Source organism: Rattus norvegicus, chromosome 5, assembly GCF_021556685.1.
Source record: "Rattus norvegicus strain SHRSP/BbbUtx chromosome 5, alternate assembly SHRSP_T2T, whole genome shotgun sequence".
In the NCBI taxonomy this organism is placed as follows: Eukaryota; Metazoa; Chordata; class Mammalia; order Rodentia; family Muridae; genus Rattus; species Rattus norvegicus.
This window is the reverse complement of record NC_141538.1, coordinates 172,469,292-172,497,152: the sequence shown is the minus strand read 5'-3', so window position 1 is coordinate 172,497,152 and position 27,861 is coordinate 172,469,292. Positions and strand designations below refer to the sequence as shown.

Here is a 27,861-nt window from a genome sequence, read left to right as displayed (position 1 = left end):
GTAAGTATTATTTGTAAATAATACTCAGAATTATTCCAAAAGATTGGATGGAATGGATGGCAGCTGGAATGCAAGGCTCTCTGGCTGTGAGCTGCTTGTCGAGGCCTTTTTGCCCAGGGCCCACCATCGCAGAGCACAGAGTTCCAAGGAATGACAGGAGAGGCTCCACTGTTGCAGCATGAGCTAATACAGCTGGACCAAAACTTAGAATTTTGTTATTTGTTTGATTTTGTTTAACTCACTATCAATGATCCCTTCAAGGGGAAAAAAAAAATTAAAACAAGCCTAGCCTCTACTATAGAAACGATCAAAACAGGGATATAGTTAGTACTAAGTCAACACTTAAATTTCCACAGGTGTTAGTCATTCATTACACGATGGTCATCTAATTAATACTTAATTGAGGGGTTGGGGATTTAGCTCAGTGGTAGAGCGCTTGCCTAGGAAGCGCAAGGCCCTGGGTTCGGTCCCCAGCTCCGAAAAAAAGAACCAAAATAAAAAAAAAAAATACTTAATTGAATGTTTAATTTTCATAGTAAACTGAAAGAACAGAATTCATAATTTTGCACTATAACATTGGATACACTTTTATCTGTTTATACACTGAGGACCTGTCTCTGCTCTTTGGGTTGTTTTCTGGAAACTCTTGGTTAAATTCTACAAAATTTAACATCTGGAATAGAGCAGGTTATTAGCTTAATAAATAATGTGGCTGCTAAGGTGATGGCTCATAGAAATAATCTCTTACTGATAAAAAGCCTACACTGATTTTTTTTTTTTCTAACAAAGATTATTTCAAAGCCTAGGTACACCATCACTCAGGGTTAGGGTTACGGAGTTTATGCTAGGTACAATGGCTCTATTAAATTTCCCAATACATTCAACTAAGCTACATTCCTCAACCACACTTTTTGAGACAGGGTCTCTCTATGTACTAGCCTAGAACTCACCACAGAGACCACATTGGCCTCCAACTGCCTTAGTCTCCCTCTTGAGTGCTGGAATGAAACATCCTAACACAAAACCTACTGTTAACACATCGTGGTGGTTTTCTTTTCTATGTTCTAGAAGTTACTGGAGTACTGTACATGATGAAGAAGCGATATAGTGCCTCCTGCATCAAACACAAGTGACCGGTGAACAACAGTACCACTGTACCCGAACCACAGGGTTCTTGATGCAGAGGATATGGACAAGGCAAAACATACAGTTCCTCATATCATGGTGACCCCAGCCATAAAATTATGTCCATTGCTAGTCCCTAACTTTAATTTTGCTAGTTATGATCTGTAACATAAATATTTGTTATCTCAAGATCTTCTGCAACCCCTGTGAAAATGTCAATCAACTCCAAAGGAGTAGAGACCTACAGTTAAGAAACACTCCCTTAGAGGGAAGGAAAGGTTGATCATACCACCCTAAGACAGGGGCTACCAGGATAAACTGTTTTCTCTCACCAGGGCCCACAAATGACATGTACTGGTTTCAATGGTCCCCATGCCTGGGAACCACTGCAGTTGAGCTGACTCACCTCTTAACTCCTTGGTGTAGGGACAGGGAAGCATGAAGTTAGCAGGATCTGACTAGCCCCAGCATTGCTGCTCAGACAAAATGTAGGCAGACTATGTGTATGCTCTGGCTAATGAGGCTGCAATGGGGTAGGGGACAGGCCTATACTTGTCTCTAGATGCTGGTCTAAGGAAGGGATGCCTAGGGGCTGGAGAGATGGCTCAGCGGTTAAGAGCACCCGACTACTCTTCCCGAGGTCCTGAGTTCAATTCCCAGCAACCACATGGTGGCTCACAACCATCTGTAAAGAGATCCGATGCCCTCTTCTGGTGTATCTGAAGACAGCTACAGTGTTCTTATATATAATAAATGAATAAAATCTTTAAAAAAAAAAAAAAAAAAGAAGGGACGCCTAGCAAATGAGCCAGTCCCTTTGAACAGGAAATAGTCATTCAAAGAATAGGCTTACTCAACTCATTTACTGCACTGCCCACAGGGTTCAGATCCTAGTTTTGAACTCAGAAGCCCTCTCTATTCTTGGCTATCCCTGTGCCTAAACACAACCATGAGTTATAATAATAGTGCTGTGACCCTTAGGCTGGGGCCCTGTAGCTATACATTGATAACATATCTTCCCTCCTTTCATCTCTAAGAACAGATGGTTTCAGGATGGCACAGAGCTCAGTACAAAATCCAACACTTTAATGAGAAGAGGGATGAAGGACCAGGGAATACACAGCTCATACAGCCCCTAGAATAGCTAAGCTGGCAGTGCACAGTTGCACACAAATACTCCCACCAGGCCTGAGTCCCACAGCCAAATCCCAGGCATGCACACACACACACAAAAAAAAAACCAAAATGACAGCCCACAAAGTCTTACATAACAAGTGTCCTGAGAATTGTTTATTCAACCACGTAAAATTTCTCTCGAGCTGGTGGCCTGCACTCAGCATTGCACAGATAAAAATATATGACTTTCAACACAGACCTAAATACCTTCACATTTTAAAAATCTCAATTTTCTATACAAGTGTTAAGCTAACAGAATCAAATTCTGAGTTCTCATATATAGCTTTCACTTGTATTAAACATGTTTATTTACAACGTGAATAGAGAACAAGGGGGCTATTAAGGCCATTTTCTCATTGTGAACCACTGCAAAATATGTACACAAGTACAACCTAATATAGGCAAAGATTTGAAAAATCATCTTTCTTGGCTTAACGTAATTGAGTATCAGTTTAGGAGTGAAGAGACAGCTTGTCAATAGCACCAAGCCACGCCAGTGGAGGCGTGTGCCTTTGCTGTTCCATCCAGCTACCTGAAGGTCTGCAGTTGAGGTGGACCATTACCTAGGACAGATGTGCAGCACTCCCCAGGCCAGCCTGAAGGGCACCTTGCCCACTGTCAAATTCACCTCAAGGTCCAATCAAAAACACTTTAAAAAAACATTATGTGACAAGGCCACTGAAGCCAAGGTGTGCCCAACAGGGAGGGACCAAGGGCAGCCACCAGGGAACCTATCTCACCTCCGATGCCTGCTGTGTCCAGGGTGGTCCCTCTCATATCGATGGCCTGTGCGCTCATATGACCTTGAGCGCTCCCGTCTTTGATCTCTATAGTAATGACTTTTCTTCTTGTATTTTCCAGAACTGTCTGTCCGTTCTCGTGACCGGCTGCGGGAACGGGAGGAGCTCCGGCTACGAGACTTGTGTGGCTTCTGGGTGAGGTGCTTGCAGTCCTTGGATTTCCGGGAGCCCCTCACTTCTGAGCCTTTGTAGGGAGCACCACGGTGTACTTGCCTTGGAGGAGAGTCACTGCGGCTCCGAGAACGACTCTGTGACTTGGACCCCCCTGAGGTAGAGCCACTATCACTTTTCCTGTGGAGAGGAAAACATCCTTGTGACCAAAACTATGGTCACCAGCCCTAGCCAAGCCCTAACAAAGCAGAGAGCTACCAAAGGGCCCCCTTTAAAAAACCGTACGTACACACACATTTAGATTTTTCTCTGTGTAGTCCTTGTCATCCTGGAATCCATTCAGTAGACCAGGCTGGCCTCGAACTCAGATCTGATTGCCTCTGCTTCCTAAGTACTGGAACTAAATGCCACTACCACAGCAAACAAACTCGTGAGTTCAAAGAAAACCACATTAGGTGAAGAGCCACCATCTCCCTGGGTGTAGGTACACACCTTTAATCCAAGCATATGGGAGACAGAGGGAGGTAGATCTCTGAGTTCAAGGCCAGTCTGCTCTACAGAATGAGTTTGAGGACAGCCAGGGCTAGAATACAGAAAAGAACCCTGTCTCAAAAAAAAAAAAAAGAGAGACAGAGAGAGAAAGAAAGAGAGAGAGAGAGAAACCATAAACTTAAAATCCCAGAGTTATAGAAATAGCTCAGCGGTTAAGAGCACTGAGTACTCTTTCAGAAGACCTGGGTTCAATTCCCAGTGCCTTCATGGCAGCTCAAAACTATGTAACTCCTATTCCAGGGAATCTGACACCCTCAAAGACATGCATACAGCTAAAACACCAATGCACATAAAATAAAGATAAATTATTGAAACAAAGAGATAAAGCATTCAGGGACCAGGCTGGTCTACAGAGCCAGTTACAGGAAAGCCAGGGCTACAGAGAAACCCCATCTCTCAAAACAAACAAACAGGAGTCAATGTTTCACTATCCCAAGAGACATCTATGTCGCCTCCTATTACCCAAGAAAACAACAGGTAAGGCTCTTATGGGTAAGTTCCAGACACACCTTCTCTTTGGAGAAGCAGACCGTGATGGGGACCTTGAGTAGCTCTGCTCACGACTCCTGCTTTGACTTCGACTCTCCTGCCCTTTTAGCAAGCTGCAAACAGAAGCAGAGTAGTTACAGACCGGGAGCATCTTCAGCTTTCAATGGCTATCTGGGCAACAATGATAATCTTACCCATTTACAGGGCTGTCGCCCTTGGCTTTCTTTGGGCCTTCCATTTTCCGTTTGGCATTCTTTACAGAGAGTGGGGAAGACTTGCTTCCTTTACCTTCTTTGGGGGATTCTACTGAATCAAGTAAGAATTTAAAAAATATAATCAGAAATTTCTTCAATACAAAATATACTAGATAAGACCCTGGGACAAGAATGAAAATATACATGAGACTCAGACAGGTCTTTTGTTCACACCACTTTTCCTCAAAGCCCAGGGAATGAGTTATCATATTCTGTGTTCCAACAATATAATCATAGAGTCTAAGTTTAAAAACTTAATCAGTTGACAAGTCAGCTTGGTAAATATGATAAAAAAATGAAAAACAAACCAGCATTTTAAAATGCCAGTCCATATTAATATGAACACAAAGCCGTCAGGGCTTCCCTGACTTACAGCATACTATTGAGGTACGTACGCTTCAGGCTCAATTCCAAGAAAGGTGAACCTCACACCCCCAAACCAGTCAGGTCACAAACTGCTATCCCTTTGTGGGGTGTAAACTGTGGACACTCACCCGGCTTGGGAGCGGGTGAGAACCCTGCAGTAGCACTGTCCAAGCCTGGCGCACTCCCTGGTGGCAGCAGACCCTTGGCTCGTGCCTTTGCCTCTTCGATGGCGTGCTTTCTCTTTTCCACTTCACTTTCCAGATGCGTCAAGTCAACCTGAAAAGCCAGAATCATCCATTCAGAACCAGATGCTTCTGGCCAAACACAAGCACATAACAAACACAAAAACATACAGAGGAACCTTTTTCCGTGTATAAAGCTGCAAGATTTTAAAGCAAATTTCTTGAATTTCCTCTTCAGTTGCTCCAAACAAAAGAAACCAATGTGGACGATTAGGTAAAGGGATCTGTGAACACAAAATATTATCATGTTACTTTCCTTAAAACTCCAAGGCCAGGTATAGTGGTGCATCCCTTTTATTCTCAGCACTCAGAAAACAAGCCGGTGGATCTTTCTGAGTCTGGGGACACCCAGAGCTACATAACAGAGATGTTGTCTCAAAAAAATACCACCACCACCACCACCACCACCACAAAAACACTTCAAGGCCAGTAAGATTCTTAGGGTGACACCTGAAAATGTCCTGTCAGTTACAAAGAACCTTTGTTGCAAATGAACCTAGTTTGACAAATATATCAACATCTCCAACAGGATGGAGAAATGTCTAGAATCTAGACTAAAACCCAGGCAGCCACATACTTACCTCCAGTGTCCGGGCAGCAAGGTAGATACAGGCACAAGCAATGCTTTCAGGCTGGAACCGCACAAAGACATCTGTGCGAAGGCTGTCATTCATGTAGTTCCTGAAATCAAAACCAGGAAGACTGTAATGCCATGGGCAACTATGCCACCACCTGTCATCAAAGGTTGTTATTCTTAAGGGTTCTACACTAGGACTGTGCTGGGTACTCTGGGAATCCCCACAGGTAACAGGGAACATTCTGAATACAGGAAAGAAATAAATCACTGGGGGAAAAAGCTGGCTGAATGTCAGATAATGTTGCTATGAACGAGAACCGACTTTAACTTTACTTTTCCTTCTCTATGACCTGCTATCATGCAAAGCACAATGCTTAGAAAGAAAATGCTACTTAGTTAAAATGTAGTTGATTAAAGAAATCTAAATGTTCAAAATCCATAGTGCAGAGAAACATGCAAACTCAAATGAGAAGGCTGAGCATGAAGCCTCCCAACTGTCAGACAAGCTGTCCTCCTTCCTGTGTTCCTTTTCTTCAGGCAGCATTTGTAGCCCCGTCCTTCTCCAGATGATTGAGCCACAGCTCCAGGGAGGGAGTCCACTTGGGAAAGGAAAGGCCCTTGGGTGCAGTTCAGATGCATGGGCACATCATGCAGAGGAGGTCAACACCCAAGGGAATCCTCTTCTCGGGCTTATCAAAGAACGAAACTGTCCCATTTCAACAAGGAGTCTTAAAATGAACATTCATAAAAATCAGACAAAAGCAACAAAAACACTAAAAGTGGCATCAAACTAAGTACACTAAAGAATGCTATAATACTTTAGCTGATATATATAAGTACAAAACTTCACATTTTTAGAAAAGTTAAAGGTCATTTAAAATTGACTACATCTTTAATAGTTTCTTTATATATTTAAATTTTATAGGCTAAAACCAAGGAGTATACTAGCTTTATCAACAATGCAAAAACAATTCACGAGAAAACACATCATGAGGTTATATACATTGCCCAATATATCCAATGGTACAGCATACCCTAATGTTAGGCTGTACCACATATGAGAGATTTAACTGTTCCCACCCAGTTATCTCTGCCCTAAAACCTTAGAGAAGGTAACATTCAAACCCACTGACATTCTAAACAATAAATTCTACAGATGCCTGTAAGAGGCAGCTGGCCCAGGAAGCAACGCCTCTACATTTAGAAGGGAAGCCAGAATAGTAGCAGCACTACCCATCTCCCAGGAGCCATTCTGTAGCTAATCAGCTTAAACATTCACAAGTAGAACCATCAATAACTTTACAACTAGTAAGGAAATTTTAGTATTCAAATATATTAATTCACTAACTTTGTTCTAAAAACAAATGAAATCCTTCAAAGGTCTATTTAAACTTAATGCTATATTTCAAATAAATTACAGTATTTTAATTTAAAGATGCACACCTTTACTGGAATGAGTCCCACTTAAGTTGCTGAAAAGAGCAACTTTAGGGCTTGGGAGAAATGATGATAGTATCCAGGAACAGCCTGAATTTTCACCATGCCAATTGTGTCACTTCCATTCTTATAGCTTTCTATACAATTGTTCTTAAAGAAAGGTATTGCATCTTTATTGCACAGGTACAGCAGTTTTAAAATAACAAAATTCAAGTCAAGACAGTTATCAATTCTAATTGATACAATTACCAAGCATGACAGGATTAACAAGAAGCACAATCGTCAGAGAACCACAAGCAGCAGTCGGCCATGACTATACTATTGGGTACGCATACCACCAGTCTAGAGCCAGCCTTCGGTGGAGAGCCTGCACTGGATTGGCTGAAGACGGCCGCTGTCCCTGCACCAAAGCGCTTGGACAGCAGAGGAGAAGTCTTAGTCACTTACCCTCAGAGGCTACCCTTTGATTGAAAGAGTACAGAAAAGAAAAGTCAAAACAGGTTCTCTATAAAGCATGTCATAGCACCAGACAATTCAGTCAGCAATATGACCCCTATAGACTTAACTCTGTGGGGAAAATATACCCCAATACCAAATGGTTACTTCTGGCTTCATTCTAGCATATGCCTGCTAAAACCAACCCAGGATGGCAGCAAATCCCCATCTTCCCTTCCCTCAAGGGATATACTCCCTAGAAATAATACCGCTGATTCTGTGGTTTGAACTATCATCTATAACATTTATATGCCCAGCTGACAAACCCCAGAGGGAAGCCCATTGACTACTCTCTCAGGGTGGGACAGTTGGAAATATACGGGCAGGGGTAGGCCACCTACCGTTAAGCCTGTCCCGGTCAATTTGGGGGCGGCTGATAGGTAATTATAGGGCAGATCACTAGGCACTGGGACAATTCGAGCCCATAACCAAGTCATGGGATGACAACCCACTGCCCAAGTGCCTCAAATAATATACTCCTCAACTGCCCTTGCTGGTCTCATGAAACAAGGAAGATCAACTCACCATGCAGTCTGGACCAGGTGCTGATTACGCTCACATTCTAACACCTGAAGGTACATAACGATTATCTGGAAGATATGGGTCAGGCAGTTATTACCAAAGACTTCAGGAGCAAGGATCTCAGATCTTGGTGTCCATGCAGCAAAAGAACCTCAAGCTATACCCCAGAGAGTTGCTGGTGACATCCGGTAGACAGCTCAACTTTTGTGATGTGCTCGCTACATGCTTTTACAGTTGGGCAGAGTGAGTGTGAAAACCAAGCCATGCCCCATGGCATTGAAGGCACTGTTTCCCATGTGGCTCATTTTCATTCTCGTTGACAACGCCTTTTCCACCAATGAGATTAGCCTGACCTAAACATCCCTGTACCCCAGTAGTCAGGTTGTACAAAATATGAAAATAACATTAAACAAGTTAAGAAAAGCATGTAAAATATTTAGTGGACAATTTATAAGAATTTAATGCCAGAAACGCAAAATCCAAGAAAAGATGTCAAAGCTACGGAAGTAAACATGAACATTTGCTGGGTTTGGTCTGTTGATGTAGATAGGGTCTTACTATGGCTCTGGCTGGCCTAGAGCTCAAAATGGAGACCAGGTTGGTTTCAAACTCAAATCTTCCTTCCTTTTCCCTCCACAGTGCTAGGATTAAAGGTATGTACCACCTTACCAGCTATGTCTGAACTTTTAAAGAAGTTTTTACTTTAGCTGAACTAGATGAGACACCCATGAAATGGTACAATAAACTTGCTTCTACTCAGCATGTACTTGGAGCTTTTTGATTTATTTTAAAATAAAAGGATTCAGAATTCTTCCTGTTCTACCACAGAACATATAAAGTATTACTAAAGTAACAGTTAAGAGTTGGGCTAAGTTTTTTCTGGTTCAGTCAGTAAAGTGCTTGCCTCATAGTCATCCCCAGAATCCATACTAAAATGCTGGCAGTGGTAGGTTACACTGTTTGGGTTTGGTTTTTCAAGACATGGTTTGTCTGTGTAACAGAGCCCTGGCTGTCCTAGACTTGCTTTGTAGACAAGGCTGGCCTCAAACTCAGAGAGAGCCACCTGCTTCTGCCTTCCAAGTGCTGGGATTAAAGCGGAGAGTCACAACACCCAGAAGTTGTTTTTTTTTAAATATATTTTTATTCTTTTTTTTTTTTTCTTCCTTTTTCTTTTTTTTTGGAGCTGGGGACCGAACCCAGGGCCTTGCGCTTCCTAGGCAAGCGCTCTACCACTGAGCTAAATCCCCAGCCCCATATATTTTTCTTCTCATTTTATGTGCATTGGTATTTTGCCTGTATGCCAGCGTGGAGGTGTCCGATTCCCTGGCACTGGAGTGGGACACAGTTGTAAGCTGACATGTAGGTGCTGGGAACTGAACCCTGATCTTCTGAAAGAGCAGCCAGTTAGCTTCACCACTGAGCCATCTCTCCAGCCCCCAGTAACTCACAGTTTTAATCCCATGACTTAGGAAGTATAAGGGCTCACTGGCCAGCTAAAGCACCTGTCTCTGGGAGAAGCAGACCTGGCAGTTTTCCTATGAACTCCAAAATGCGTTTGCATGCACAAGCACTTAAAATTTTTATTGTTATGAAAAATGTAGATGGAGATAGAGATGACTCAGTGGTCAAGAGCAAGTGACAGCTCTTCCAGAGGTTCTGAGTTTAATTCCCAGCAACCACACAGTAGCTCACAACCATGGGATCTGATTCCCTCTTCTGGTGTACATGAAGAGTATTGACATATATAAAATACATAAATAAATCTTAAAAAAAATGTAGGCTTAAAAATAATTGTTCTTTTCAATTTTATTTTTCATTTTTACTCACGATGTTATTGTCATGCAGAGCATAAATGTGGAGATTAGAGAACAACATGGTGGAACTAGGTATTTCTTTCCTTAGACCTTTGCATGTGTTCCAAAGACTGAATTCAGATGAACAGGATTGCACACTGTGGTTTTTATCTATACTTGGTGTTTTTTTTTTTTCCTTTGAGACAAAGTTCCACTACCTAGCCTTGTTGGCCCTGGAACCCACTGTGTAGTCCAAGCTGGCTTTGATTGAACTCAAAAGATCTACCTGCCTCAGCCTCCCAAATGCTAAGATTAAAGTTGTATGCCTTACCACCCAAGGCTGAGCCCTGTTTATTTATGAGATAAGGTCTCATGTAGGGAAGGCGGACCTCCTACTTGAAATGTAGCTGAAAACGTCCAAGCCAGACAAGAAAAATATGTTAATGAATTAAGCCTCAAACGTTACCACTGCTTTTGAAAGCTGTAATCTAAAGAAAACCAGTAACATATTATAAAAGGATTATAAGTAAAGGACTAAAAGTTCTAGACATAAACAAGAAAACCAAAGGAGGAGGAAACTTTCAGTACTTTTCAAGGCCTTCACTCTTGCACACAGTAGAAGTCAGCTTAAGTGTGACTTGGGTGGTTGCAGGAGCTAAGCCAAACCCACCTTGTGAGGATGCTTCACATGGACACAAAAGCCCAATTCCTTGAGAACCCGTCTCTCTGCCTTTATAATCTGGTTCTTCAGATTAACATACTCTTGATCCAGCACCAGAGGCACAGGTTTCCTGGAAAAAAAAAGACAAAGCTTATGCTCTGTACCAGGATTAATCAAACAAAATCTTTTAGATTCCACGACTATTTCCAAGAGATAAATATCACAGTAACAGAAAGCTATAAAACCTCATACACAGCTCTAACCTACATACACTTATTACCAACCTGCCCCTGCTTGACTTTACACATACACAATATTCTACCATATTAACATACCTTTTGAATATGGTAGAAGGTCTGAGGATCTCTGCACAAGTGTTATATAACACCATGTCGGAACTCAGGACAAAAAGATCAACCTTTTCATGAGTTGTAAACTACAGAACCAATTCAGCACAATAAAGTCATTCCTTAGTATATACTGGTGCTGCTTCACCTAATACTAATACCTATGAATGTTCAAGTTCCTTATACAAAGTAGTGGGACATCCCCATAGCCTCTTCACACTTTATATCATTCTTGGATACTTTATAATACCTAGTACACTATAAATGTTTTTTAAGGAATAGTGACAAGAAAGTCTAAACATGTTCAATACAGAAATTATTTGACCCCAAACTCCCCCAGCCTGGAGAATAGACAACAGAGAGAGAGAGAGAGAGAGAGAGAGAGAGAGAGAGAGAGAGAGAGAGAGACCAACTGAGAGACCTGGTCAGGTTTTAAAGGGCTTCTGTTAAGCTGAGCATAGTAGTACACTCCCCTAAGCCCAGCATTCTGGGACCAGAGACAAGACCATCTGTATGAATGAGACCAGCCTGGTCTACATAAACTCAAGGCTTCAGAAAGGATCTAGGGATATTCCTTTTCTGGTTTTGTGGGTATGTGTGGATGGGGGACTGCTGTAGTCAACTGCCTCCTCCTACAATGCGGGACTTCAGATTTGACAACAGGCTCCTTTTCCCACTAAACTATTTCATCAACCCAGTGTGTTTGTTCTTTAAAACTTGTATAACATTTGCTTGGTATGTGGGTTGTGCCTATGGACGTCAGAGGACAACTTGTGGGAGTCAATTCTCCTCCTACCATGTTGATCCCAGAACTAAATTCAGGTTGTCAGGCTTGGTGACAAGTCCGAGCGCGCGCGTGCGTGTGTGCGTGTGTGTGTGCGCGTGCATGTGTGTTGTTTTTCTTTAGTTTGTTGTTGTTTTGCTAGACAGGATTCCTCTGTGTAGCCCAGGCTATTTTGCAACTAGCTCCGTGGACCAGACTGACCTCAAACCTACAGATCCTCCTGCCTCTGCCTCCTGCGTGCTGGTATAAAAGGCTTGTGCCCCCAAGCTTAGCTCTGTATGGATATTTTAAAAGGCAGTGTTTGGAGACAAGCATGGTGGTTTACACCTGTAAGGAAGATTGAGATGGGATGGCTAAGAGGTTAAGATCAGCCTCACCTGTATCTCAGGCCAGTTACCACTACACAGCAAGACCAGATATCAAAAGACGGGTGTCTAGGAATATTTGTTATGAATGGCTTCTGGCAGGGAAAGGCCAGGAATATCGGTAAACGTATTATAATGCTAGGATAATTCCCTTAACAAAGAATGAAAGAATGGCCAGTTCAGACACCAACAGTGCTGAGGCTAAGAACCAGGGATCTGGTGCTCAGAGGTTCTCAGTAGAACCATGGAACAAACAGGACAATAAGGGTGGTGAGCTGATGTGGTCACACACGAATTGTTCCAGCAGGGCTAGACTGCCAGCTATCCTGCTTATTCACTCCCTACCAACTGCCCCAAGACAGCATCTGGGGCACCTGCCAACACACTACTGTAAACTCACAGATTGGTATGACAATGACAGGCATTATGACAGCTCTGGAAAGGACTCACTTTTTCTCTCGCAGATGCCGAAGGCGATGGAATACGTTGATGACATCTCTGATTCGTCTTGGAGCCTCTTCTATTTTGGAAGCCAGGTGAACACAAGCCATGGACACATGCTGAAATGCACATAGGGACACGGGTGTTTTTCCCCAACCTGAGAACCTTCCAAGACATTAAAACTATTAGAGACAACCAGAAGATACACACAGGCCTCTATGGAAAGAGCTGTGTAGACTTTGCAGGACAGAATTCAGTTGACTAAGTACTAGGCATAACAAGCCAGGTTTCCTCCCAATTCATTTCTCTGACAAAACAGAAAGAAGCCTACCTCCATGGAATGTTTCACGAAGGACTTAGTGTAAAAGAAGCGCTGGAACAACACCTGCCCTGTAGCCATGGCCACCTAGGGACAGAGAAGGTTCCATCACGTTTGAACGCAGGACTCAAGCTTGTCCTAGCTGAAATGCCTTGTGTGATTTTCCCCAAGACAAATACCCACGACAGTTTCCATTTCCCCAAAGGATTTGTGTCTCGCGAGGTTTTCTTGGTGGGTAAAAGGGCCTTTCGCTCGAGTGGGGTGGGGGAGGGGAGGTGATGGCGAGCGCGGGCCCTGCTCCAAGCCGATCAGCGGTCAGGTTTGAAGCACCGGTTCAGGCAAGTTATTTTAAGGCTGCAGAGAGGTACAGGCTCCGACCTCAGTCCGAGTCTAGGTAGGGTTGGTTTCGGGACATGGGCCAAGACGACAACAAAGGCCCGCTACTTGGCCGGCCGGCGAACGGCTACCTACAAAGCTCGCGGCCCAGCACTTACCTGCGGCAGGCGGAGTAGGATGCCGGCTGCCTGGATGAGCTCGCAGCCCACTACGCGGAGTCCAGTCTCTGTATCGATGTCGAGACCGCTCGACATGGATGGCGTGAAGCGGAGCTTGTCGTCGGGCAGCAGGCAGTTTTCCAAGGTGATGAGAACTCCGGAGTATAGCCTGTCACCGATCAGCACCCCCTGAGACCCTGGGGCTGCTCCCCCCGAGCCGGAAGAGCAGGCCGCCAACGCAGGAGCCATCAACCCCGAAGCCCCGGCTGCCGCCGCCGCCATTTTGTGCCGCCGACTCTTTTCGGGCCCTTCCCGTCAGGGCGGCTGCTCGAGACGATCATGGCCGCCCCGCCCCACCCCCTTCCATTGGTTGAACGTCACCGCTGTCTCGACGCCGTTGGCCGTACGACCAGTCCTTCAGTATCGCGTCAGGCACTGACGCCGGAAGTACCCACGGGTGGGGCTGCTCGTTACCCACTTGGCTCCGCGGCCTGGCCCGAACCGGAAGTGGTCAATCCAGAAAGCCAGGAGATTACAAGGCTACTGTCTCGAAATCCGGAGGTTACAGTGCTTCTGCCTCGAAAACTGGGGTTCTAGAAGGGAGTCTTTCCGCGGGGATCGGGACAGAACAACCCTTTTTCTCCACAGTCTCATGTGTACATTACACCGCGATTTAGTTCAGGGTCTTTAGTTCGCAACCCTCTTCTGTCCTCTGGCTGTGGGGTGGATCTGCCAGCATTAAAGGTGCAGAAGAAAGCGGGGCAGTGGTGCCTTTAATCCCAGCACTTGGAAGGCAGAAGCAGGCGGACCTCTGTGAGTTCAAGGTCAGCCTTCTCTCTACAGTTTGAGTTCCAGGACAACCATGGCTGTTGCACTGAGAAACCCTGTCGCAAGCCAAAAAAAAAAAAAAAGAAAGAAAGAAACAAAGAGTGCCGATGAAGGGGCTGGAGAGACGACTCAGCAGTTAAGAGCACTGGCTGCTCTTGAAGAGGTCCTGAATTCCAGCAACGACATCATGGCTTGCAACCATCTATAATCGAATCTGATATCCTCTTCTGTCTCTTCTGTCATGCAGGCACAAATGCAAACAGCTCTCATATACATAACCTTTTTTTTTTTTTTTTGGTTCTTTTTTTCGGAGCTGGGGACCGAACCCAGGGTCTTGAGTTTCCTAGGTAAACGCTCTACCACTGAGCTAAATCCCCAGCCCCACATAACCTTTTTTTAAAGGGGACCCTAGCAACCTACTGGACCAAGTACAGGCCCAAAATGACTGGGGACCTTGAAGATCAATGTGAAAAGGCTTGTAGTAGTAGACTCCACAGGCAATATTTATTATTACAAACTCCATTCCTGACCTGCCTAGTTTCACCCAAAACAGTGCTACTACTAGACAGTAGATGTGGTTATTACCTGTCACTGCTCAGTTATCTCGAGATTTCAACAAGATTTCAGCCAGGTTCGGTGAGAGGGAAAATTGGGAGGACATTAGAGTTTAAGGAGGCTCCTGGATAGGTCTGACTCAGGTATTTTGAACTGCCAACAAGGCGGTCAAAAGTCAGTATTCCATAGTCCAGCTGTAGTGGGTTGATTTGATTCCACTCCCAAGCAGATCCAACAAAGATCTCATCTTCAATCCTCTCACTGTAAAGGCCACATTGTTGCTGTCCATCCATCTGTTCCACCCCTAGGTTGCAGCTCTAAGGTACGCACAACTGTCACTGCCTAGTCTGTTTGCCCATTCCCTAAACTGAAGCTGGCCAAAGGATTAAAAAAGATTGTTGGGGGCTGAAGAGATGGCTCAGCGGCTAAGAGCACTGACTATTCTTCCAAAGGTCCTGAGTTCAATTCCCAGCAACCACATGGTGGCTCACAACCATCTGTAATGGAATCTGATGCCCTCTTCTGGTGTGTCTGAAGACAGCTACAGTGTACATGAATACATAAATAAATTCTTTTTAAAAAAAAATAGAAAAGATTGTTGGCTCGAGTCACTCAACCCAGACTAATACTGGAGATGACTTACATCCATCAGAAGGAGAAACCTATGCTGGATACGGCTGTTGGTTACAACTCAACAGTGATCCGCAATACCTCATCTTTACTGTGAGAAGGAGAAAACAAAGCTCAGTGAAGGGGCCACATGGATCTGTATCTTCTCCATGTGTTCAATAACCGTTGGTTGGCTAATGAGTAAAACGTATTGAACATTTGGGCAAAATGTTGAGCGTATTGTAAACAAGACACAAATACCCAGTGCAGTGACCTCTATGCCCAAGAAAAAAAGCCAAAAAAAGCCTTGTAGGAATCTTCAGTAAATAGAAGGCAAACTTAAGCTTGCCTACAGTGATGATAGAGGACAGAACCAAACGATCTTTAGAGACTAGGAATATAACTGAGTTGTGAGCTTCTGTGGGATGCATGAAACCCTGCATTTAATACTCTGAATCCCAGTAACTAGACATGGCAGGTACATACCTATAATCCCAGAACTTGGGAGGTAGAGGCATGAAATCAGGAATTCAGAATCACTCTTGAGGTACACAAAATTGTCAACAACACAAATTATAGGAGGCAAATTAGGACTTTTAGTTATGTATTGTGCTAGAAGTGTGCATTCAGAGGAAAGAGCTCAGAATGACTCACAAGCGACAGGTGGCCTAAGATGAGGGATGGTGTCACTAAAGAACAGCATGGTTCCAATTGGAGGTAGAGACAGACACCACAGCTTCTGTAGCAGGGGGCTCAACAAATAAAGTAGATCTGGGCCTTTCCTATATAAATGTGGCTGACAATTATTTAACAATTCCCCCAAGATAAAGGATGCTCTTAAAGGAGGTAACATTCCATCCTGAGGTAAACTTTTTAAGATACAAATAGCTGGGCATGGTGGCATATGTCTATAATCCCAACACTCAGGAGGCAGAGGCGGCTGATCTACAAAGTGAGTACCAGAATAGCCAGTGCTGTTTAAACACTCAGGATACCCTGTGGGGCTTTTTTGTTGTTTTTTTCAAGGTTAGTAACTTCAGAATGTCCCTGAAACTGACTGGATTTCTTAGACACCCTCCCCAAGCGTGTCACGTCAACAGCTGTAAGGACTACTGAGAGACTCTCAAACAAGCCAAGGTGCTCGGAAGAGACACTCCCCAACCCACTGGGCTGCTTGTAAGCAGTGCAGTGCACTCCAGTTTTCATGAGCTATCACTCATTTGAGTCATTTCTGCTCCCTTAAGTAATCCTGACAAACTCACTGGTATACCAAGTGGACTTTAGTCGTATCTTTACTTTGATCAGTCAATGGTTCCCTCTGAGGTGAGTCCCCTTTTGTTCACATCTCAGGAATGCTGTCCTAGCTAGAAGAAAGAATGGAATAAATCAAGGAAAGGAGTTATTGTCAGGGTCTGCTGGGATTTGTTTCCAGGAAATGGCTTTGGTAAGAGTTACTAGGATAAGATCAAATGTAGACCAATCATGAAAAACAAGCAGTGGACACAAGAATGAAGATTAGGGAGTACAAACTATAGAATTTGACAGAAGCATGGAAATTAGGTGTTTAAGAGATGGCAGTCTGGGGGGTTGGGGATTTAGCTCAGTGGTAGAGTGCTTGCCTAGCAAAGGCAAGGCCCTGGGTTCGGTCCCCAGCTCCGAGAAAAAAAAAAAAAAAAAAGAGATGGCAGTCTTTAGGTGAAGCAGGACCCCAAGAGGTCAAGGAATGGACCTAACCTGAATACATTAGATAATGTAGGAGAAAGAGTCTGCATCATACAACATCATCAATAGAGCTGCTGAGGTGCTGCTGCAACAGGACTGTCCAAAATTTATTCCTTAGCCTTACAGAGCAGTCTTGTGAAAAGACCTAGCTACATGATAAAAATTTGCAAGTGCCCCAACCCCCTCTGAAATTGACACATCCTTTCAAACTGAAACCAAGAGCATCACATTCCTCATAAGGGGACATATTCCCCTGATTGTACTCAACTGGGAGCATGGAAAGAGAAGGAAAGCAGCTAGTGGCTCAACTGCTGAGTCCCTGGGCCCATGACATACATGAGGAAAAGACCAAGAGGTTAAATCAATCATGTTTACAGTAAGCCTTCATTTGTGAGGACTTAAGGCAGACCAGACAACTGAGGGGAGGAGTGTCAGTTCAAAACCTGATTAGGACCCCTACTTTAAAGGGAAAAGCAGTGTGCAGAGATGAATCCTACTACTCCTACTTAGCCTTTCCCATAATAGGTAGCCCACACTGGCAAATCTATGGGTGGTACAGAAGCTTTATATCCCCCTAAGGTGGATTACTTGATGCCAGGAAATAACTCACAAATTCAACACTGCAAAAACTTTATTTGTACATTCTTTACAGGACAGTTTGGGGCTGTGTCACTGAGTAAACACCTGTTGTCTCAGGCCTGTTGCTAAAATGTAAATAAATACAAATCAGACTTACTGGTGACAATCCTTTTGGTCCTATCTTGTTTTTAACAGTTTCTATAGCACTGCAGCCTTCAGTGGTATTGTACCACTCTGGAAAAGATACCTTCAGGCTCCTTTCCATCCCCCAAAGCTGCAGCAAATCCTTCCTGCTGCCTCCTCTTAGCCAAAGCAGCCAAAGATTTAAACGTCTTTGGTTCATAGATGGCCAGGTCCACAAGTACTTTCCTGTTGAGCTCCACCTGGCACTGGAAAGACAAAGAACCACAGCCTGTAGTAAGCATAGAAACCACGAGAGAAAACTAGGTGTGGTGGCACATGCCTTTAATTCCAGCACCATAGAGCCACTGGCAGGCAGATCCCTGTAAGTTCCAGGCCAGGTAAAGAATACCCTAGCTCAAGAAACAACAGTAACCAACCAACAAAAAGAAAATATTTCAATAGAATACAGGAGAGACCATGTTGGGGCAAACAGAAGGATGCAGCCACAAGACCTCTACTGGGTCTAGAGTAGCCAGCCAACACTCTACTAGTGTGAAACACTGGGGAACTGTGGGAAAGGCACAGTAGGAACATCTTACATAGAGAACACATCAGGACACTGCAGGACAGATGTGAGGACGAAGAAGGGAGCCGATAGAGGCTGCGACATGAAAGACCACACTGAGGCCCAGGTACCATGGCTAGGGTCAGTGGTTACCTGGGCACTGAAACTTCCGGCCTGTGCCAACTCTTTACTGTAATTCAAGGATGTATAAACTCATTAAGCTGTGATTTCTACCAAGTAAGACTGCAGGGTTGGCAGACACAGGTGATTTTTTTTTTTTTTTTTTTGGTTCTTTTTTTTTGAGCTGGGGACCGAACCCAGGGCCTTGCGCTTCCTAGGTAAGCGCTCTACCACTGAGCTAAATCCTCAGCCCCCAGACACAGGTGATTTCAAGGTGAGACTCTGGCTTAGAAGAAAGAGGCTATAGGGCTGGGAGAGTAACTGAGTGGTAGAAGTCATATGTACAAGGCCCTGCTTCTTAACCTTAGCAATGATGATAAAGTAACAGGTGATTTCGGAAAGCAAGAAAAGAAGGGGGATGAGCTGCATATATTAAATACTGTTTTCAAGCATTGAGTGGACTCTATTGCGTGACCTGTGACTGACTTTCTCCCCCTCCCCACCCTCCCTTTGTTTTCCCCTAAATCTATTATGTAGCTCTGGTTGTCCTGAAACTTACTACATAAACCTTGCTGGCATCAACCTCAGAGATGCATCTGCCTCTGCCTCCCAATAGTTTGGACTAAAGGTACGCACCATCGTACCCCAAACACCTGTGACTTTAAATCTACTTCTGAACTTCAGGCCCACATAAGTAAAATGGAGGACCTAAAAGCGACTCAGGTCACCTAGACGACCCTTTTAAAGCACTAGAACAATGTCTGTGATAGAGCAGAAATGGAATGCCCACCACTGGACAGCTAGAGAGACCGCTCAGCAGTTATGAGCACTTACTCCTCTTCCAGAGGACTGAAGTTTACTCCCAGTACCTACATGACAGTTTGCAGTCATCCTAACTTAGGGACCTAATGCTCTCCTCTGGTATCCAAGGATACCAGGCACAGATGTATTACACAGACTTACACACACATATAAAATAACTTCTGTACATAAAAACATAAACAAACAAACAAACAAAACCCCTCAAATTCTAAAATTAAAATCAGTTTTCTACCTTTTTCTTTTCATACAGAAATATCCATGTTGGCAACTGTATGACATGCTCTGCTCACAATATGCTAAACTAGGCTGGCTCACATCTGATGGCATGACTCCTTTACATGCTCAACACCTTGATACGGCTCAACTTACCTTAACTAAGTTGAGAATAAATGCTGGGTACTGTAAGCCATGTTCCTGGGAGGCAGCTGTAATTCGATTAATCCAGAGCTAGAATCAAAACATTGAGAGGTTTAATACTGATTTTCTTTCTTTTTTTGAAACTGGGTTTTACTATGCATCTCTGAGTTTTCAGGAACTCACAATGTAAGCCAGGCTGGCCTCAAACTCACAAAAATCTGCCTGCCTCTGCCTCTCTAGTGCTGAGAGTAAAGGTCTGTACCACTACACCTGACTCTAGGATGGTTTGCTATTGATTTCTGAATGTTGTATCTATATCTTGTTTATAGCAAAGACTCTGCACTAAAAAGTGCTTGTAAAATAAGTAGAAACCATGTTTCTTCTCAGGAAAACAGGTTTTTAGGGAAAGCAACAACAAAGGTTGATACATTTCACACAGGCCGGCTCCACTATGATTCACAAGCAGGCAGCACTCCAGGAATTTCAGCCAGCTTAGGTTAGGCATTGAGATACTCTCTCAAAAAAGCAAAACAGGCAGCCGGTCCTGGTGGTACAATCCTCTAATCCCAGCACTAGGGAGGCAGAGGAGGGCAGATCACTGTGAGTTAGAAGCCAACTTGGTATATACATAGCGAGTTCCAGGACAGCAGAGCAACACATTAAGGCTCAGTCTCAACAACACACCACAAAGCAAACACAGGAAGTAAAGCAAAAAGTTCCGTAATAAGTGGCAAACAAGCTAAGGTGATACTACATGCCTGAAATTCCAGCACTCAGGAGGAAGGAGGATCATCTCAAGTCTAAGGCCAGCCTGGTCTAACCAGTGAGTTTCAGGGCAGGTAGGCTATATGGTGACATTATATCTCAGAAGCAAACAAAATATATATATAGGCAGGAGGCCTGGTAGGGGCTCTGTAACCCCAAACCCCATTATAGCTGAGGCATGACTACAAGCCTGGACAATAGCATGAGTTCAAGTCCAGCCTCAGAACTTAAAAGTTCTGTGACATCAGATTTCCCTAAAGTTTGGAGGCCAGGCACCCTAGCACATTCAGGTCCTCATCTCAAAACAAAAACAAAAAAACTAAAACAAAACAAAAAACAGGTGATGGCTGAGTAATTACACTTCAAGTTGACTTCTATCACTCAATACCTGAAACACAAAAGGCTGGCCACAGCAGTATGCATGTACGACCCTCGCAGTCCTAAGTTTGAGCCAGAACTTCATGGACCAGGTAGCTTAGAGTACAGAGTATAACAGGAACAGCAAGGCAGATTCTGCCGCAACAAGGTAAAAGGCAAAAACAAACTCCTGAAAATTACCCTCTAGCCTCCACATTCCGGCATATGCAGGAGTGCAGGCACACACAGAGAATCCATGCCTAGCCTATTCAAGGGCCTGGGTTCATTCAATCCTCAATCAGTACTGCCTTCTTCTCAGTCAAAATTGACAAGTCAGTCAATCAGTCAGCCACTGAAAACGATTTGTATGCACCAATAAAACAAAGATTGAGATTCTGTGGCAGAAATAGGAACATGGCAAACTCGACTCCATGAAGGGAGAGAGGGTTCTTGAAAGATTTGGCTTGATTGAATTAGTAGAGTCTGTGCTACCCACTGACAAACACCTTAACATCTGTCTGGAAAGGCACAGACAAAATTTTTTTTATATTTGTATATATCCTGTGAGGATGTGTGTGAGTGGGTGCACGTGGAGACCAAGATGAGTCAGATCCCTTGAAGCTACAAGTATAGACAGTTTTGAGTTGATATAGAAGACCAGCATGTCCTCCTATCTGCTGAGCCTTTAGGGAACACTTTCTGACTGTCAAGGTCAGAAATGACATTTCTTACGGCCCTGTGGACATAACTCATAAGAACTTAGAAGAACTATGACACAGGCCCCGAGTACAGCTTTCGAAAATGACAGAAAAACACTTCACACAGCTTTTGTCCAAAGAGGTAAATGAAATTCTCAAGGGATGAAAGCCAATGTCCTGTGGATACAGAAGGCCAAGCACCGGGGGGGTTGGGGGAAAGGGGGCATGGAGGGCTGAGCTCCAGAAGCCCTGTGTGGAAGAGAGCCTATAGCTCTAGGGAGATGAAGGACAAGCGGGGAGTGGGAGGGGGGTGTTGGGGTCCGGCTGCCAGGGGCGGCGCTTACGGTCCTCAGGTTCCGCTTCTTAAGTCTGCGGGAGTTCGTACACTTAACGAAGGCTCTGGTCACCGCCCTGACGGCCAGCCGGTAGCAGCGATTCTTCCTTCCCCTAAAATGCTGGATGAAAAAAATAAAAAAATGGAAGAAGGGTGTCCGGATGGCAGCACGACTCTTCGACCATGGCCCCCGGGACACCGACACGCGCACTCACCCCAGCATGTTTCAGCACCTCCTGAACCCGCCAATAGCGGTCTGTGAGGCGGTTCCGTAGCCAGAGCCGCGTCGTAAGGAAGACCATGATGGGACCCCGGAATCCCGAGGGGCTACCATAAGCGCTTCCGGGTCAACGGTCAGAAAGTCCTGCCCTGACGGATGTGTGCAAGCACTGTCTTCCGGGTCGCCTCTAGACTCGTCCCTGAGTTCAGTTCCGTTGTGCCAGACGGTCCGCACGCGGGTGAATGGTTAGAACTGATATCATAAACTGGAGGGACCAAGCCAGCGGGGATGATGATAAAGTTGATAGAGCAGTCTCGAACAGAAATCAGATTTACGTAAACGACCAAGAACCCTCGGTGGTATACTCTTGTGTGGGCATCAATTGGTCCTAAATAAAAGAAATTAAATCAAGTAAACCCATTCTGAAGAACGCAAGTCTGAGTCACATGCTCAAAAGAACAAAGGTATCTACCGTCCTGAAATTGTGTCCCGGGGGTCAAGCCCAACCTCCCACAGATTCAGCAGGCCAAGCTCCGGGGGAGTTGCAGGTGATCCAAGCTCTACTGAGATGAAGGCCAAGCTGACAGCAGGAGTGGGACTCACAGTCGACTTTTAAGAGTGGCAGAATTTAGCGTATTCATCAGCTTTACTCAGAGTAAAGCTCTGACTAAGAAGTTGGCTACGAAGCCAGATGGTGGTGGCATATGCCTTCGATCCAAACACTCAGGAGGCAGAGGGAGATGGATCTCGTGAGTTCGAGGCCAGACTGGTCTACAGAATGAGTTCCAGAACAGCCAGGGCTACACAGAGAAACCCTATCTCAAAACACCCAAACAAAAACAAAAGTTATTTATGGAAGCTTCAGAGACGGCTCATCAGTTGAAAACGCTGTTTACATCTACAGTTCTAAATGATCTCACACCTTCTGGCTTCCTCAGCCAAATTGCACATGAGGCATACAGATAGGTATGCGGGCCAAACAGCCATGTACGTGGAATGAAAAAAAATCTTTTGCCAAGGTAGTAAAAGCCTTTAAATCTAGTACATGGCGGGGTTGGGGATTTAGCTCAGCGGTAGAGCACTTGCCTAGCAAGGGCAAGGCCCTGGGTTCGGTCCCCAGCTCCGAAAAAAGAAAAAGAAAAAAAAAATCTAGTACATGGGAGGCAGAAGCAAGATGATCTCTGTGAATTGTAGGCCAGCCTAATCTACACACATAGAGAGTTCTAGGAGAGCTGGAGCCACATAGAAGTATTCTGCTTCAAACAATACTAGGCTGCTGGTGCCCACTTTAATCTCAGCACTTGGAGGGCAGAAGCGGAAAACTGTGTCTCAAAAGGCTAAAAAAAAAAAAAAAACCAAAAAATGAATGTATATATTTACTGGTGTTGGGGGGCATATGGAGGTCAGAGAGTGATAAAAATACTCTCAAGTATTGCACAAAGAGAAAGTAATTTGGCAAGATGGTGTCGCTTTGCAGTAAGGACGCACTAGAACTTGAACCTAGCCAATGAGTGAAAACATTTGCAAAATGGCCTCTTTTCTCCCTGATGTAGGTGGTGATTGTGTTTCATGGCATTGGTGGGAGGTTGGCTTCACAATCTGACAAGAACAAGATTGGTTATTCTACCCAAAAGGGAAAGAGAGAGGTTCAAGAATATAGCCTCTTGTATAGGAGACAACTTTCAAGAAGGACTTGGTTCTTTACTACCAGGTGGGTCCCAGGGAACAAATTTAAGTCCTCTGGTTCCTGACCTGCTGAGTCATCTCTCCAGCTCGCTCTCTCTTCTCCCTCTCTTCTCTCTTCTCTCTCTGTGTATGTGTGTGTGTGTGTGTGTGTATGTATATGTGTGAATATATATACACATATATACATATACATCATATACATGCACACATAAACATGCATGTACACATATACATTTCGAGTTGGCACACATAAGCAAGCCACAGCAGGCATGTAGAGATAAGAGGACAATTTGTTGGGGGTTCTCTCCCAGCAAGTGGATTCTGTGGTTCACATAAGTTGTCAGACTTGGATACCAAATGCCTTTACCCAGTCAGCCATCTCACTGGTTCCTAAAATAAATACCTGAGGGCCGGAGAGAAGACTCTGATTAGAAGCACTCATTGCCAATGTGAAGGACTCATGTTACCAGCACCCACATGTCAGCTTACAACCATCTGTAACTTCAGTTCTAGGAACACAGTCTCCCAGCCTCCTGGGTACTGAGCATACATGTGATGTACATATATATGTACATGGAGGCAAAATACATATGAAATAAAATAATTTAAAAAATAATGATAGGGATGTCGGTACACACCTTTAAGCCCTGCTCTTTGGAGGCATAAACACATCTCTGAGTTAGAGGCTATCTTGATCTACAGTCAAGATTTGGAAAGGTAGGACTGAGCTTGTCTCTAAATAAATAAATGAATGTCTGGCCAGATTGACATGTTTTGTAGAGCATGGTATGGTGCAGAAAAGGGCACCTCATTGGGTCCATGCCGAGGCACCCTTCCCCACTGAAGTACCAGCCATATGATGGGTTTAGTATAAAATTTTATTTGGAGGCATAGGAAGAGGGGTTGTGAATGGAGTAGAGGCCGAGAGAAGACAGAGAGAAGAGAAGAGAAGAGGCTAGCTGGAACACATGGAGAGGGGGAGGTGGGCGGAGAGAGAGAGAGAAAAGGGTCAGAGAGAGCAAAGAGAAGCCTTTTATAGAAAGCCAGGCCCACCTAGAAGGTAGGCTAGAAGGAATGGTAACATGCCAACACAGGTGGTGGTGGTTCACACCTTTAATCCCAGCACTTGGGAGGCAGAGGCAGATGGATCTTTGAGGAACTCTCACTTCCAATGAACAGCTGTTCCTAAAGGAAGAATTAGTTTTCCAGGGGAGTCTTACACGGTGCACAAACCACATCTTAAGGGCAGGTCCCATGCCCAGATGGCCAACAGGAAGTAAATTCAAGGGTATTTTAGGAGATTTATTGTCTCATATTGTTTTGTTTGGGCATTTCTTTTTAACTTCACTGTTCTTTTGTTTATATGATTGATGATGGGTTATTTCTTCTCAGGTGAAACGAACCAATTCAAGCCATATTAGAACATACTAAAGATCAGGCCAGCCTGGTCTACAGGATGAGTTCCTGGATAGCCAAGGCTGTCTTGAAAAATGGAAACCAAAGGGGGAAAAGGGGCTTTATTGCAAATAAGTTTCTGTTAAGATTTGTTCACTGGCAGGGTTGGAGAGATGAATCTGTAGTCAAGAGTACTTTCTGCTCTTCCAGAGGATCTAGGTTCAATTCCCAGCCCCTCTCCACATGACTGGTCACAACTCTCTTTAGCTCTAGTTCCAGGGGATACAATGCCCTCTTCTGACCTTAGTGGCCTCTGAAAGCACTAACTGCGCAGACATACAGACACGCAGGCCAAGTACCCATACACATAAAAAATAGTAAAGTAAGGGTTGGGGATTTAGCTCAGTGGTAGGGCGCTTGCCTAGCAAGCGCAAGGCCCTGGGTTCGGTCCCCAGCTCCGAAAAAAAGAAAAGAAAAAAAATAATAAAGTGAAAATAATTTTGTTGAAAACAAAGATTGGGGCTGGAGAGATGACTCCGAGGTTAAGATCAATGTCTGCTCTTCCAGAGGTCCTGAGTTCAATTCACAGCAACCACATGGTGGCTTCCAAGCATCTATAATGAGATCTGGCGCCCCTCTTCTGGCCTGCGGGCACACATGCAGGTGGAACGCTGTACACATAATAAATAAATCTTTAAAAAAACAAAAACCAAAAAACAAAGATTGGCAGCAATTGGTTGCTATGCCCCTAACAAAATGAGACAGCCCTGATTCTAAGCTGCCCACAATTAGGCCCATTCCCATATCAAAGAGTATGCCTTTATGAGAGAGTTCAAAGGGACAGAACTGGATAAGGGCCACCATTAAATCCTTGTTCCAGAAGAGCCATAATTCTGCTGGGTAGGAAGAATGACCTAGTTAACAATTGTCTGGGAAGAGAAGCCCGGTCTGTCTAGACATAACTATGATAATAGTTTTACATTATAAATCTCTCCACTTGTCCAAACAACCAAACCTTGGAACGTCTGTGGCTGCAAACCATGTTTAATTTTAAGCTCAAAGTATAACTTGGAGCTATGAAACTGTATAAGCTGGCTGGATTTATGCATTACCCAGAACAAGTCATACACTATTATTAAAAAGTTTTTCCTTATTATCTCTTAAGTGCTGGAGTAGTTTTTCCTCTGGGAAGGCATATTAATTCTAAACCACCCAGAATCAGATAAAAATTTTCTCTAGGGAAAAAGGGTCATGGTGGGAAAAGGTTAAGTAGATTTCCCCTTGTCTAGGGTCCACATGCAACTTTTGCCAGAGCTCTTCTTTCTGTTTTCAGGAGTCAGTCCAGCTGATTCATTCACTGCTTTTGATGCTTCTTTGATCTCTCTCTCTCTCTCTCTCTCTCTCTCTCTCTCTCTCTCTCTCTGTGTGTGTGTGTGTGTGTGTGTGTGTCTGATTTTTTTTGTCTTGATATCTTTCATTACCATGGGATTCATGAAGAGTTCAGACCAACAATTGTAGTCTTCAATCTGAGTTTACCTATTCCCTCATGGTTAGAATCAAGGGTTCTTTTGTTGCTATTTTAGACAGGGCTATATGGGTTTGACCTAATATCACAGAAATTATATTGTGTCCTCAGTATCAGTCACTAGAAATCTGTGAATTCAGTCGATTGTACCAGCATCTGTCATGTTAGTTTTTAGCTCCTGATTAAGATACTATTAATGTATAGTGTATTGCACCCTCAGAAGAGGAAAGAAGATAGGGGTCTTTTAAAATTTTTTTGTATTTATTTATTTTATGTATATAAAGTATACTGTAGCTGTCTTCAGACACATCAGAAGAGGGCACCAGATCTCATTATAGATGGCTGTGAGCCACCATGTGGTTGCTGGGAATTGAACTCAGGACTTCTGGAAGAGCAGTTAGTGCTCTTAACCGCTGAGCCATCTCTCCAGCCGATAGGGGTCTTTTAGAACATCACAAACCAAATAATTCTGAAGTCAAGATAGCCCAAGAACAAGGTGCTGTGTTGGGCGGAAGTGAGCAGTTTCTATGACATAACTAGCTATGGTGGGCAGTTGGGTAACAGATGTTTTCTTATTTTTTTAAAAAGATTTTATTTATTTATTGTACGTATGTGAGTACACAGTCGCTGTCCTCAGACACACCAGAAGAGGACATCAGATCCCATTACAGATAGTTGTGAGCCACCATGTGGTTGCTGGGAATTGAACTCAGGACCTCAGTGCTTTTTTTTTTTTTTTCTTTTTTCTTTTTTTCGGAGCTGGGGACCGAACCCAGGGCCTTGCCCTTGCTAGGCAAGCGCTCTACCACTGAGCTAAATCCCCAACCCCTGACCTCAGTGCTCTTAACTGAGCCATCACCTCTCCAGCCCAGCTGCTGTCTCTTAAACAAGATGTTTAAGCAACTCTTATCCATGTCCTTGGCATGTTGAGATGATGTAAATGCTCTGTCCCTCATCGAACTCCTGCCCACTAGTTTGAATATTCATTGGTGATTACTCTGACTTTCTCATCCCTTCTATATCTGCTTGGCCTTCTACTTTAAGAAGAGCTTTCTGAGCGAGGTGTTGGAGCATACACCTTTAATCTCAGAATTCAGGAGGCAGAGGCAAACAGAGCTCTATGAGTTGAAGACCAGCCTGACTTACCAAAAGAGTTCCAGAACAGCCAGAGTTATTACATGGAAAAGTCCTGTCTTTTAAAAAAAAAAAAAGCAAAGAAAAAAAGAACTTTTCAAACTGGGCATAGTTGGG

The 27,861-nt window shown here is 44.0% G+C and overlaps 2 protein-coding genes across 14 annotated transcripts; both read right to left on the bottom strand.

Moving 5' to 3' along the window:
- Window positions 1–2,386: 2,386 nt before the first annotated feature.
- On the bottom strand, window positions 2,387–13,659 carry Ccnl2 (cyclin L2). Of its 13 annotated transcripts, none has more exons than XR_015619590.1 (13): window positions 13,351–13,659; window positions 12,869–12,943; window positions 12,547–12,656; window positions 10,610–10,730; window positions 8,150–8,214; window positions 5,697–5,796; window positions 5,235–5,339; window positions 5,002–5,149; window positions 4,448–4,559; window positions 4,274–4,366; window positions 3,705–3,815; window positions 3,502–3,622; window positions 2,389–3,392 (listed from the first exon to the last, which is right to left on the bottom strand). XR_015619590.1 is itself a non-coding variant. In XM_087548546.1 (12 exons), exons 7-12 carry the CDS (start codon window positions 5,787–5,789, stop codon window positions 3,038–3,040), a joined length of 906 nt encoding a protein of 301 aa, XP_087404672.1. In that variant the 5' UTR covers window positions 5,790–5,796; window positions 7,465–7,590; window positions 8,150–8,214; window positions 10,610–10,730; window positions 12,547–12,656; window positions 12,869–12,943; window positions 13,351–13,659; the 3' UTR covers window positions 2,389–3,037. The 13 variants fall into 13 exon arrangements, 6 of the variants coding, with proteins under 6 accessions (NP_001388234.1, XP_087404672.1, XP_087404673.1 ...); XR_015619592.1 differs by having other exon boundaries at window positions 4,448–4,556; XR_015619595.1 differs by having other exon boundaries at window positions 3,502–3,815; window positions 4,448–4,556; window positions 5,227–5,339.
- Window positions 13,660–17,677: 4,018 nt separating this feature from the next.
- On the bottom strand, window positions 17,678–22,214 carry Mrpl20 (mitochondrial ribosomal protein L20). Its single transcript, NM_001109428.1, has 4 exons — window positions 22,000–22,214; window positions 21,795–21,905; window positions 19,643–19,720; window positions 17,678–18,032 (listed from the first exon to the last, which is right to left on the bottom strand). Exons 1-4 carry the CDS (start codon window positions 22,084–22,086, stop codon window positions 17,859–17,861), a joined length of 450 nt encoding a protein of 149 aa, NP_001102898.1. The 5' UTR covers window positions 22,087–22,214; the 3' UTR covers window positions 17,678–17,858.
- Between the last annotated feature and the right edge of the window lie 5,647 nt (window positions 22,215–27,861).

Excerpts from the sequence above, each read along its gene's own strand:
- Ccnl2 (XM_087548544.1), bottom strand. The coding sequence starts at position 13,632 with ATGGCGGCGGCGGCAGCCGGGGCTTCGGGGTTGATGGCTCCTGCGTTG. Across the intron at positions 12,657-12,868 it reads TCGTGAAACATTCCATGGAG|CATGTGTCCATGGCTTGTGT; the intron begins GTAGGCTTCTTT and ends TGTGCATTTCAG. Across the intron at positions 10,731-12,546 it reads CGGCATCTGCGAGAGAAAAA|GAAACCTGTGCCTCTGGTGC; the intron begins GTGAGTCCTTTC and ends TTTTTTTTCCAG.
- Mrpl20 (NM_001109428.1), bottom strand. The coding sequence starts at position 22,086 with ATGGTCTTCCTTACGACGCGGCTCTGGCTACGGAACCGCCTCACAGAC. Across the intron at positions 19,721-21,794 it reads AGAAGCGGAACCTGAGGACC|CTCTGGATTAATCGAATTAC; the intron begins GTAAGCGCCGCC and ends TTTTGATTCTAG. Across the intron at positions 18,033-19,642 it reads TTATTCTCAACTTAGTTAAG|TGCCAGGTGGAGCTCAACAG; the intron begins GTAAGTTGAGCC and ends TTGTCTTTCCAG.